Source organism: Panthera leo, chromosome B3 (assembly GCF_018350215.1).
Source record: "Panthera leo isolate Ple1 chromosome B3, P.leo_Ple1_pat1.1, whole genome shotgun sequence".
NCBI lineage: Eukaryota > Metazoa > Chordata > Mammalia > Carnivora > Felidae > Panthera > Panthera leo.
Genome location: NC_056684.1, coordinates 112,923,537 through 112,936,133, shown reverse-complemented (window position 1 = coordinate 112,936,133; position 12,597 = coordinate 112,923,537). Strand labels below are relative to the sequence as shown.

At 45.6% G+C, this 12,597-nt stretch overlaps 1 protein-coding gene across 4 annotated transcripts in view; it reads right to left on the bottom strand.

Moving 5' to 3' along the window:
• Positions 1-12,597, bottom strand: part of PLEKHH1 (pleckstrin homology, MyTH4 and FERM domain containing H1) — a 52,967-nt gene that overhangs the window by 25,178 nt on the left and 15,192 nt on the right. For all 4 annotated transcript variants that reach the window (XM_042943569.1, XM_042943570.1, XM_042943571.1 and 1 more), the window contains exons 3-5: positions 5,605-5,667; positions 4,583-4,732; positions 1,490-1,573 (exon numbers count right to left, since the gene is read on the bottom strand). In XM_042943569.1, coding sequence (XP_042799503.1) covers positions 1,490-1,573; positions 4,583-4,732; positions 5,605-5,667 — 297 coding nt within the window. The remainder of the gene's footprint in view (positions 1-1,489; positions 1,574-4,582; positions 4,733-5,604; positions 5,668-12,597) is intronic.

Sequence of the window (12,597 nt, the reverse complement as noted above, 5' to 3'; positions counted from 1 at the left end):
TTTTGTCTAAATGGAATTACACAGTATGTGCTTCTGGGTCTGGCTTTTTTAAATTTTTTTTAAATATTTATTTTATTTTTGAAAGAGAGAGAGAGAGACAGAGTGTGAGCGGGGGAGGGCCAGAGAGAGAGGGAGACACAGAATCTGAAGCAGGCTCCAGGCTCCGAGCAGTCAGCACGGAGCCCGACGCGGGGCTCGAATTCACAAACCGTGAGATAACGACCTGAGCCAAAGTTGGACACTTAACCGACTGAGCCACCCGGCACCCCCGGGTCTGGCTTCTTTTACTAAACTTATTATCTATGAGACCCATCTCATGGCTGCTACATGTTCTTCTGAATAAAACCCAACCCACTTTTTGGAGCACCTTTTAGCAAACATGGAGGCAAACCAGGTATCAGTTCTGTTCCCAAGCACTTGTAGTCTAGCAGGTGACCTGAGATGTGCATCCACAGCAGGACACGGGAGGCAAAAAGAGCCAATACCTCCTGCACGTATGAATCACTTGTGTCAGGACAGAGGAAGAAAAGTTGATGTTTGTCCTCTTCCAAACTTCAAATCCCTTCCCTTTTGTTTTGCTTTTTATTTTCTGTTGCGAGTATCACTGTAGCTTCCAGCCCCAAGTTTTCCTAAATTAAGCTGCAGCAAGTGATGAACTACAGAAATGAACGGCTAGAGGTGGAAAAAGCAGGACTGGGACTATCAGGGGGCACCTGGATGGTTCAGTTGGTTGGGCATCTGACTTCGGCTCAGGTCATGATCTCACAGTTCATGAGTTTGAGCCCTGTGTCGGGCTCTGTGCTGACAGCTCAGAGCCTGGACCCTGCTTCAGATTCTCTCTCTCTCTCTCTCTGTCTCTCTGCCCTTCCCCTGCTCATGCTCTATCTCTCTCTCTCTCAAAAATAAACAAACATTAAAAAAAATTAAAAAAAAAAAGGCACTGGGGTGGTCAGGGACTGGGGGATGAGAGAATAGAGGACCTAGGGTCTAATGGATACACAGGTGCTATTTAGGAGTAATGAGAGTTTTGGAAATAGACAGTGGTAATGGTTGCACAGCATTGTGAATGTACTTATTGCCACTAAATTGTACACTAAAAATGGTGAAAATGGTAAATTTTATGTATATTTTACCACCACCACAAAAACCACTTGAAAAGAATGGAAAGGACAGAGGAGGAAGTGGGGAGGGTAGACGTAAGGGTGTGTGTGCTTTCAGGAAGAAAATGGCATGACACCTCAGAAGTGAGACTCACTCCTCCCCAAACACAAAGCTAATCACGAGCTCTAGGGAAGCCCAAGCACCACAGGAGGAAGGGAAAGGTGAAAATGCCAAGTCTCAGGGTTTAAGCTAAATGGAGGAGACATGGTTAACACAACGGAGGTCAGTCAAGGCCCCACAAACAGGAGGCAGAAAAATGCTGGGATGGAGGGACCCCACTCGCGTTGCATGTGCATTCCAGGCTTCCCGAGATGAGTTTTCAACTAACCTCTGCTAACTTCAGGGTCACCCATTCTTTGATCTTTGCAGCTTTTTCTTGGACAACTTTTGCTTCTTCAGCTCTCATTTGCTTCTGCAAGAAACAGAGGGCCTTTCATTAGTCATAGCAGCCACCGATTTAGTGAACAACTGGAGGTGGGAAGCCCCAAGAAGGAATATCAAGCAATTAGAGGGGGGTGATCTGATGGAAAAACAATAAATCCATTTACGAATTTTAAAAATACTCTTTTTTTTAACATTTATTTATTTTTGAGACAGAGAGAGACAGAGCATGAACGGGGGAGGGGCAGAGAGAGAGGGAGACACAGAATCGGAAGCAGGCTCCAGGCTCTGAGCCATCAGCCCAGAGCCTGACGCGGGGCTCGAACTCACAGACCGCGAGATCGTGACCTGAGCTGAAGTCGGACGCTCAACCGACTGAGCCACCCAGGCATCCCTCTTTTTTTTTTTTTTTTTTAAAGTTTATTCATTTTGAGAGAGAAAGAGAGAGGGCGAGAGTGCAAGTGGATAAGGGGCAGAGAGAGAGGGAGAGAGAGAATCCCAAGCAGGCTCCGCACTGTCAGCGCGGAGCCCGATGCAGGGCTCGAACTCACGAACTGCGAGATCATGACCTGAGCCAAAGTTGGATGCTTAACTGACTGAGCCACCCAGGCGCCCCTAAAAATATTCTTAAAGTGTGAAAAGGCTTCCTAGGCATGATACATACCCCAAAAAACATGAAGAAAAAGACTAATAAAGTCTATACTATCACTGTAAATTACTACATGACAAAAAAAAAAGTTTCCTTAAACAAAATCAAAAGACCAATTGAGGGATGATTTACAACACAAATGACTTACATACAGAGGGCTAACTTGAAATGAACAAACAAATAAATACACGCAAAAAGAATATTAACAGGAAGTCAACAGAAAGAGAAATAAAGGGAAAGAAAACCATGAAAGGCTGTTCAACCTCAATTATAATTTTAAAAATGCACATAAAAGACAACATTTTCCTCTATCAGACTAGCACAATTTAAAAGTCTGATATATCCTATATTGTCAAGGATGTTGGAAAACAATCCTTCTTATACAAATTGGCAAGGTCTTCTGGGGCAGCAATTTGATAGTATCTGTCAAGTTAAAATTTTTTTTAATGTTTATTTATTTTTGAGAGAGAGAGAGAGAGAGAGAGAGAGAGAGAGACAGAGCATGAGTAGAGGAGGAGCAGAGAAAAAGGGAGACACAGAATCCAAAGCAAGCTCCAGGCTCCAAGCTATCAGCACAGAGCTCGATGCAGGGCTTGAACTCATGAACTGCGACATCATGACCTAAGCTGAAATCAGACGTTTAACTGACTGAACCACCCAGGCGCCCTGTTAAGTTTTAAATGTATACACTGCTGACTTAACAAACCCACAGCTTAGGAATCATTAGTTGCAATATTATTTAAGCAACAAAAACAAAAAAACTCTAAACTGGTTAATAACCTAAGTGTTAGGGCTTGCATAAAAAATCAAAATGAAAATGGAATGCTGTCCTTTGATACACAAGAAACATTCACAATGAACACTGGAAGGACCTTAAGGTTATCCAGTTTAAGAGGTTTGCAAACTGGCCACAGTCCAGGCCTCCACCTGGTCCACTCCCCCTGCCCTGCCTATTTTTATAAATACCGTACTGGAACACAGCTGTGCCTATTCATTTACGAATTGTCTACTTTCGTGATACAACAGTAGAGCTGAAGAGTTGCAACAGAGACCAGAGAGTACTTACTATCTGGCCCTTTAAAGGGCTAGTCTGCCAACCCCTGACCTAGTTTGATACCCTCTTTATAGGGCTGCAGCAACTGAGGCCCAGAGGGTGAAGTGACTTGCCTTTGTCAGTTTGGGCAGCACAGCCAGAACTAAACCCAGGTCTACGGACTTGTAGAACAGCATTCTTTCTATTCTGACCTTTTATTATTGTAAAATGATTTTTTTCTGATCTAAGCTTCAGCAGGAATCATTTTGCCCACTAATCCCCAGATGATGCCACTTCTGTGAACCACTCAAAAAAGGAGGTAAGGTATCTTTAAAGTCAATGAATGACTGGCTAAAGATTGCATGTGTCCACATTGTATTTTTCCATGATTTTTCAGGAACACATGCTGGGGTGCCCCAGAACATACAAAGGCACATCGCACAATGGGTATGTTCAGTGAATGCTGATGAATGATTACAAATTTGCCTGTGATGGTGGGAAAATACTTCTGGGACTAGCTGGGACCTTCATGGAAGAATACTCATGTGGAAAATTAAAAGTCATCTGGTCACACTGTAAGGGTGTTTGCTGGAAATAATGGCACTCTGGCACCAGGGGATAACCAGTAGGTAAGGCCAAGGACAGAAGGAAGGCACAGCATCGGATGAAGTTAACTGAACTGTAAAGGGGAGGTGGCTAGATACAGGGAATTGGTGGACTGATGTTTCTCAGATACCCTTTCTGGAGCAAAGGGGCTAACTGTGGCTAGAATGCTGGGCAGTGGCCTCTCCTGGGCACCCATGTGCTCAAGACAAGAGGCCTTGCCTGCCTCAGAGGAGGCAGCAACTTTGGCCTCTGCCTGCTCAAGTTCAGTGAGAAACTTTGGCCAACCAGGTGACCAATGCTGACTGCCCAGCTGTGAGCTGCTCTGATAACCACAGGTGTCATGTCAAGGCCAGGGTGGAGAAAGACAGGCTCTCCTTACCAAACACCAACTTCATGTCTGATACCTGAGTTCACTCTCTGGACAGCTCTATGGTGTATTATAACCCCCACCTTACAGATGTGTAAAATGTGAATCAATGACTTATTTGCCCACAGAGAGCAGCAGGTGCTAGCGAGGGGATCCAAACCCAGATCAATTTGCCTCCAAGGTTCTTTCCCCACTATATCCATCCCCTGCCTGGCTCCCAATGTACCTTCTAATAGTTAAATCTCCATGCGAAAGAACAGTCTCAGGAGGGAGTGAGCTCCCCACCAACGGAGGGCTCAAGCAGAGGGGGTCTGTTCATGAAGGTGTGGCCAATGGCAATGGATGCTGCAGAGGGCATTGGTGCCGCTCTGCAGTCAGCACTTACCTGCTTCTCCAGCTGTGCCTCCAGCTGGCTGATAAGCTCATCTTTGCTCTGCATGGCTTTCAGCAATTCCTGGTACTTCCGGTGCAGGCTGCCGGCTGAGTCCACATTCTTCAGATTGGACAGTTTCACCTTTTCCTCCATCACACCCACCTTAAAAGTACCATCATCACACAGGGTTGGGATGTGTGTGTGAAATAGCTGCTCACATGCCCTGGGATACTTCCTGACACCCCAGCCCATGATTCACAGGCAGAGCCCTCACCCAGAGCAGTTGGGGCCAATTAAGTCAATAACCATTTATTAAGCCTCATCTGGGCAAACTAAGGAATTGACAAAAAAGAAATGGCTGGGTATCAGGCCATCTAACTCTGGGGACCCCAACAGGGACAAGCTGGGCAGGACAAACAGCCCAGAGAGAAACTGCTTAAATCTCACTGTGGCAGAGATATTTGCTGTTCACTGAATGGCCCTGTGCTTTCAATATTTCCCAGACCTCTTATAGTCAGATGGCCATGGAATTCACTCCCGCCAGTGGGTCTGAATGGAGTGACTCAGCATTTTTAGGCTGAAGTATTTAAGAGTTCTCTTCCTGCCATGGCAACCAAGGAGGCTGCATGTTTCAGAGGGTCCAGGTGGAAGCTGGAGAGAGCTCCAGCAGCCTCAACCCCCAAATCCCTATGGGAGGCAGAATCCCCAGCTAACAATGGAGAGATACCATGACTAAGAAATAAATGTGAGAAGCTGCTAAGATGTCAGACCTGTTACCTCAGCATAACGTGGCCTGTGTGGACTAATCCAGCCACCCACTCATGCACTAACCCTTACCCAAAGACTCCTTCATGCCCAAAGAGAGCTCCATGAACCTTAATTTGTTCAGAACTATCACATGACTGCTGGTTTTCCTTGTCCCCATAAGGAGCTTGTCAGGGTGATGAGTATGTCTGTGTGTGTCCATGAAAAGGATCAGGAAAGGCCAACGGCCATTCTGCTGCACAGTCCCACCAATCCCCTGCCCCGGTTACCTGGGTCTCCGCATTCTCTGCTCTCTGCTCTGCCTCCAGCAGCCTCTGCTCCAGCTCCTGCATCTGCTCAACCAGAGAGGAAGGACTAATGTAGGTGGGTGTCTCTACTCCAACCATGGCATCAGGGCAACGTGAGTAAATTGTGTGGACACTCCACACAGGCTTAAATTGAGCTTAAATTGTTCATCTCAATTTAAGTGGCTCAAGGGTATCAAGACAAAGATTTTCATGGCAACCCTCTGCTCCCTTATCCTGAATTTATGAGGCAGGTAAAGAGCTTAGAGCTGCTGTCCTCTCTGCTGAACGAGTAAAAGCCTAGTTCTTTCTCCTGTGTGTGGGGTACCTACATGGGGCAGCCGTGTCCCACCATCGTTCTTCAGGAAGCAGTGCTGCCCTCAGCCCTCAGTCTCCTCAGCGCCAAGTCCCAGGCAGTACCGGCTCGCCACATGCCTGGCATGGAACGTGCTCCCACGTGAGACCCCACCATGTCAGCAGTAAGAGAATGTTCCTTTCCAGCCAAGGATAGCTCACTGGCTGGGGAAAAATATTTATCCCTTATCAAGGACACCTTGGACTATAAATGGCATTTATAGGTATCACCTTATTTTACTTCTTTAATCTTAAACAGAGAAACTCAAGACACATTTAAAAAAATTCCACCTTACTACCAGTAGAGGCATGCCATTCAAGTCCGAGGACCTCAGCAATTCTGGAATCTTATGCCAACTGGCCCAAGCGAAAGGACCTCCATATGTAGGCTCATCAGGGACCAGCTGCAAGCTGAAGGCTAAGGAGATGCTAACAAGCCCACATCATCTCTGCAGCTTCACAAGTTCATGGTAAGTGGAGCATGGGCTGGAATTCAGCTCCCATCCTTCCCTGGTCAGGGCTCCGCCATGCACTGGACCATGTACACCATCACACAAAGGCTCTGTAGAAGCATCACACATCCGACTCACCCTATCAGGAGCCACCTGCTGCCATGTGCTGTGGCCCAGTAAAGTCACCTGCTTCCTTCCCCACCCTGCCTTGCCCCCAGGCAACATGTATGCATTAAACATACACTAGAGACTTAACAGACCAGCCCTGTCCTCCGGAAGGCTGTACAGACCTCATCTTCCAAGCTCCAGGCCAGCCCTTGCCCACCTCATCTCTGCAGATCTAGCCTTTTCTCCAGCTACTCAACCTTCTCTCTTTGGCCTTGACCCTGGCTTGATATTTACCAGCAAACTGAGCAATTAATCCCTTCTCTCTTTCCCAATCTCTTGTCTGCTCAAGAGAAATTCTGCCTTCCATTCTTGATTAAAGGATGGAAGAGAAGGAGCCCCCCCCGGTTGGTGCTGGGCAGTGAAAGGAAAGTTCCCTGGCAGTGGTTTATGTTTGAGAACCTGGGGCACCTCTTTTCACAGGGCAGCCTTTCCTCACCCATTTTTTCCTTTTTCTTGAGATTGGGGTGATAGAGATGCTTTCAGAAAGGATCTGAGTATCCCAAGTACAACTCAAGATTTACAACCCATGGGACAAAAATGCCCCTTGGACTTCCAATGGACAGGACCACCTCTGATAGGCATTCATGTGCTCAGGCCAAGGATGCCTACATCTCTTCTTTCCTTCCTCTCCTGGGCTTAATAATCATGAACAAGGGGTGCCTGGGTGACTCAGTTAGTTGAGTGTCTAACTCTTGATTTTGGCTCAGGTCATAATCCCAGGGTCACGGGATCGAGCCCTGTGTTGGGATCCATGCTGAGCATGGAGACTGCTTAAGATTCTTCCTCTCCCTCTTTCCCTCTCTCCTACTTGCACTCTCTCTCTCTCTCTCTCTCTCTCAAAAAAAAAAAAAAAAAAAAAAAAAAAAAAAAAAAAAAAAGATCAAGCCTCTTGACTCAAGCCTGAAAGAGTGGACTGGTTCTTGCCAGATGCAGGCATCAGTCAGAGTCAGGTGGCCTTTGCAAAATCAAACAGGGGCACCTGGGGTGGCTCAGTCGGTTGAGTGCCCAACTTCGGCTCAGGTCAAGATCTCACAGCTCATGAGTGTGAACCCCACATCAGGCTTGCTGATGTCAGTGCAGAGCCCACTTTGGATCCTATCTCTGTCTCTCTCTGCCCTTCCCCCGCTCACACTCTCTAAATAAATAAACAAATAAACATTCAAAATCAAATAGTCCCTAGAGCCTGTGTTACAAGAATCCCTTGAACTTCAAACGTTTCTTTGCAATTACAGAGAAGATAACAGCATAGCATAAACTGATATTATGGTTATAGGGGTGGTTGCTCCCAGAGCAACAAGAATTCTATTTGGTCAGGGAAGTGTACAATGACACACAGCAGTGGCCCCCCATGACCAGGTTAGTACTATATATCCCATCCCTCTTTGGCACCAGACCTGACTAGGCCAGATTCTCTGTCCCTAGGAATCTGACATCTGGGATTGAGGAACCAGAGAAAAGAGGTAGGGGCTGCACAAGAGATTGTGCACAAACTTCATTAAGTCATGATTATTAGGCAATTCTTTTAGTTCTGTGAGCTGTCCCAGGATCCCCCAAATAAATTCCATTTGCTGAAGCTAGCCAGAGTTGAAGTTTTGGCCCACCTTAGAAGCAACTCTAATATAGTTGCTGGGAGCATTTAATTTTTTAAAGAATATAATGAAGGGCACCTGACTGGCTCAGTAAGTAGAGCATGGGACTCTTGATCTTGGGGTCGTGAGTTCGAGTCCACATTGGATATACAGATTACTTAATAAAATAAAATAAAAAACGGGGCACCTGGGTGGCTCAGCTGGTTAAGTGTCTGACTCTTGGTTTGGGCTCAGGTCATGATTTCATGGTTTGTGAGTTCGAGTCCTGCATCAGGCTCTGCACTGATAGTGCAAAGCCTGCTAGGGATTCTCATTCTCTGTCCCTTTCTTCCTCCCTCCCTCTCTTTCTCAAAATAAACAAACTGAAAAAAAACTATAATAAAATAAAATAAAAATACAATGAAATATTGAATGGGAAGGCTTTGGATTCTTGACAAGTTTCCTAGATTAATCTTCAGCTGGACCATTCTGATCTAACATCTGCTTTGTAGCTCAGAACACATAGGATTTCTATAGGAAATGATCTCTAATATCCATAACCTTCTCTAACAACTGTCTGATATTTTCAAATTTCATTCAAGAAAAAAACCTGTCTTCCTATTTTATAGATGGAGAAACCAAGGTAGAGTGAAGAACAGAATTGTACTGGAGTCCTACCTCCCAGCTGGGCATTTCCATTTGGGTCAAGAGTGGTCAATGACACTGGTCAGAGCCAGAAATCACTGTTATTGACAACAAGGTGAGCATTTTTCCCCTCAAGATTTTACTACCAGACATCCCCTTAAAGTATGCTATCACTGAAGCAAATGGAAAGGAAGGCACCTTGCAGAGCCTGGGGTCTCCTCCCATTCTCGGGCTGGCTGCCACAGGGTCCCCATATTGCTACAGACTCTCAGCTGTTCTTACCTTCCTGGCTGGGAAACTCAAAACTCAAAGCATTTGGTATTCATCTTTATGCTGGAGCATTTTTTTTTCTTCTAAAACTAATGTTTGAACATTGAAAACATTTTGAACATCTGGAACTTTTTAAAGAGTATAACGATCCATGTATCTATCACTATGCTCCAACAATTACCAACAACCTGCCATCTTTGTTTGAAAAGAATGTTTTTTAAAATTTTTAACATTTGTTTATTTTTGAGAGAGACAGAGAGAGAGAGAGAGAGAGAGAGTGAGTGAGCATGTGTGCAAATGGGAGAAGGGCATAGAGAGAGGGAGACAGAGGATCTGAAGCAAGCTCTGTGTTATCAGTGCAGAGCCTGATGTGGGGCTTGAACTCATGAACCCATGAGATCATGACCTGAGCCAAAATCAAGAGTTGGCCATTTAACCAACTGAGCCACCCAGGCATCCCAAAAAGAATATTTTTAACATTATGTTTCCCTGTTTTTACGAAAGCATATTCTCTCCACTGCCACAGGAATACTCCAGGTGTGTCTATGCTGGAACGTCATTCTTAGAGTATTCAAACTTCATTTAATGCCAGCATCAATACTTTTCACAATGGCAGACTGTTCTTTAAGCTTGCTAAATAAGTGGGGCCACCACTTATTTAGGTTCTATTTCTCCTATCAGAGGGTTCCCCAGGACCGTGTCCTCAGCTGTCCTTTTAGTCTGTGGGCCTGGGGTGATCCACCAGCCAAGTAGGTGTCAGGTTTGGGCGGCTGACTTTTAGTGCTTTTTAGGCGGATCCACTTTCACCAGCTGTGACTGGCACATGAGACTCATAAATAAGCTGCTCTGATACTGGCTGCAGCAACCCGATGAAATGCACTTGGCAGCAACCTGGTACTTAATCCCCGTGTCCACAGCTCCTTGTTATACTCATGATGCTGTGAAATGGCAGCCCCATGGCAGTGAGACCAGTAGGCACTCGCATGAGCTCCCAACACAATCCTGAGCTGTGGCCTGAGCCAAGAGCTGGGCCATGCTGGTGCTCAGCTATCCCTTTGAAAAGGGGGTTCAACCTTCTTACCACTGCTTTGCACCCACTGGAGAGATTGGGACGGGGCTAGCACTAAGGGTTGGACCTGACTGGCTCTGCCATGGTGTGCCTTTAGGTAAGTTCCTTAACAGCTCTGTGCCTCAGTTTCCTCACCAGGAAAAAAAAAAGAGTAATGACTCTCCACCTCCTAGGGTTGTTGGGAATATTACACGAGATGCCTCATTTAAAGCTCACGTGCACAACTTGGCACTTACTGAGCAGTTTACAGTTAGCTATTTGTTGGTTTTTTGTACACAGAGAAGACACTTAGAATCAGGGAGACCAGTTTGCCTGGGACAGTCTGGTCTTCACCTGTTGTCCCAGAATAATTAGTAGCAGAGCCTTCTTTTCTGTCTCCAAAGCGTCCTGGGTTAGATGATAAATTATATGGCTCTCCTACTTATGATCCATCTACAGCGAGAATAGCTTTAAGCCAGAGGTTGCTAACTACTAGCCTACAGGGTGTTTTGCCTACAGTGTTAGGAGCATTTAGCTGACACGGATATAACTAAACAAGGCCACTTGCTGTGTGTCTGGCACTGGTTTAAGCACTTTACATGTATCAACTCATTTAATCTTCTTCACAATAGGCAGGAGCAGGCACTACTATTATCACTGTTGTATAGATAAGGAAACTGATGCACAAGGGTTGGGTAACTCAGCTGACAGGTCCCATGGCTAAGAGGGAGAGCCAGGATTCAAACTCAGGAGGGTTGGCTCCAGAATCTGTTGTACTGTTGGCCACTGTACCTCTCACATACAAATCTCATATGTCAGGTGAAAACTGAGATTCCACAATACAATCCCTGGCTTCCAGCTTCCCTTGAAAACTCAGCTCTGACATGCTAGGGTTACATTTTCTTACAGCAATAAGTGGCTTCTTCCTCCAGCTCTAGCATGTTCCCTTGAATTCTCCCTAGAACCCATCTGGCTCACATAAGTTGCCTGCAAGCACGTGAGTAGCAACCCCCAGTTTTAGCTATTAATTGTTATCTGTAATCAAACATAATGGCTTTCAACTGTACTTTTTTTTTTTATTAGATCTTTCCTTCAGTGAAAATCATATGCTTAGTCCCCAAAATATAAAATATAGGACCATGGGGCTGTCCTGGTGTCTGACTATAGAAAAGGCAGGAGAGGGGCACCTGGGTGGCTCAGTTAAGCACCTGATTTCAGCTCAAGTCATGATCTCAGGGTTCGTGAGTTCAAGCACCGCCTCAGGCTCTGGGCTGACACCTCAGAGCCTGGAGCCTGCATCCAATTCGGTGTTTCCCTCTTTCTCTGCCCCTCCTCTGCTTGAGCTCTGTGTGTCCCTCTCTCTCAAAAATAAATAAACATTAAGAAAAGAAAGAAAGAAAGAAAGAAAGAAAGAAAGAGAGAGAGAGAGAGAAAGGGCAATGAGTCTTCTCTGTCAGTTCCACTGCTCCTTTGGGGCACATCGGGCTCAAGGTGTCCACTAGAAGGACAGCTGAATGAGGTCGAGGCAAGGCTGTGGCAAGAGTTCATGGCTGTAGATCTCAGACTTTCAGGGGGGTCAGGACCCACATGGAGCTTACTCTAAGCAGATTCCTAGGCCTTGCCCACAGAGGTTTTTAGTTGGGTAGCCTAAGATTTTCTTTCTGAGCACATTCCTGGGTCCGTGCCCCAGAAATCTCAGCTGATACTCATGCAGGTGGCGTACAGACCACACTCTGAAAAAACACTAGACTGGCCACAGACAGCAAAGCAAAGCTGATCCTTCAGGGATACATCCAGGGCCAAGTCCCCATCAGCACAGGGCTTCTCAAATAGCTTTACAGAGGAGTACAGAGCTCTATCAATATATGGCTCCAGAAAAAATACAGAAAAAATGGGTTAGGAGAATAAACAGCCTCTCTCTCTCTTTACTCAGATACACACACACATATGAGCTCGTATACAGTGAATAAAAGTTCTAGAAGGTATCTGCTCCCAAAGCAAATTGGATCTGTCAGCTAAGGCCAATGCTGTGATGGCTTTATGCAGACTTCAACAAATTTCCACCTAGTCCTGACAGCACTACAGGTACCCTCCTTTTACAGTACTTGGGCTTTTTGTAAATTCTGAGGTATTTAAAGATCTGTTTTTCTGGGCTCTGTGTTCTATCCATACATTGGGAAGCTGATGCCTACACAGAATTGCCACCTCTGTATAATCCATGGTCTGAGGGGGGAGGAGCAACAGTCATTGTTCTTTTGTTTCAGAGGACTGAACTGAACCATTTGTATGTTCAAAAAAAAGTCCTGAACTAAATTTGTGGTATATAAATGTAAAACTCAGTGCATTTCAAAATCTTGGTTGTAGTAGGGGATTCTAGAAAATAGGAAGTGCACAGGATCCCACTGGAATGGGTCTTGGGAAAAGTTGCTTTAGTTAAAAATATTCAAGCTAAGAGGCACCAGGGTGGCTCATG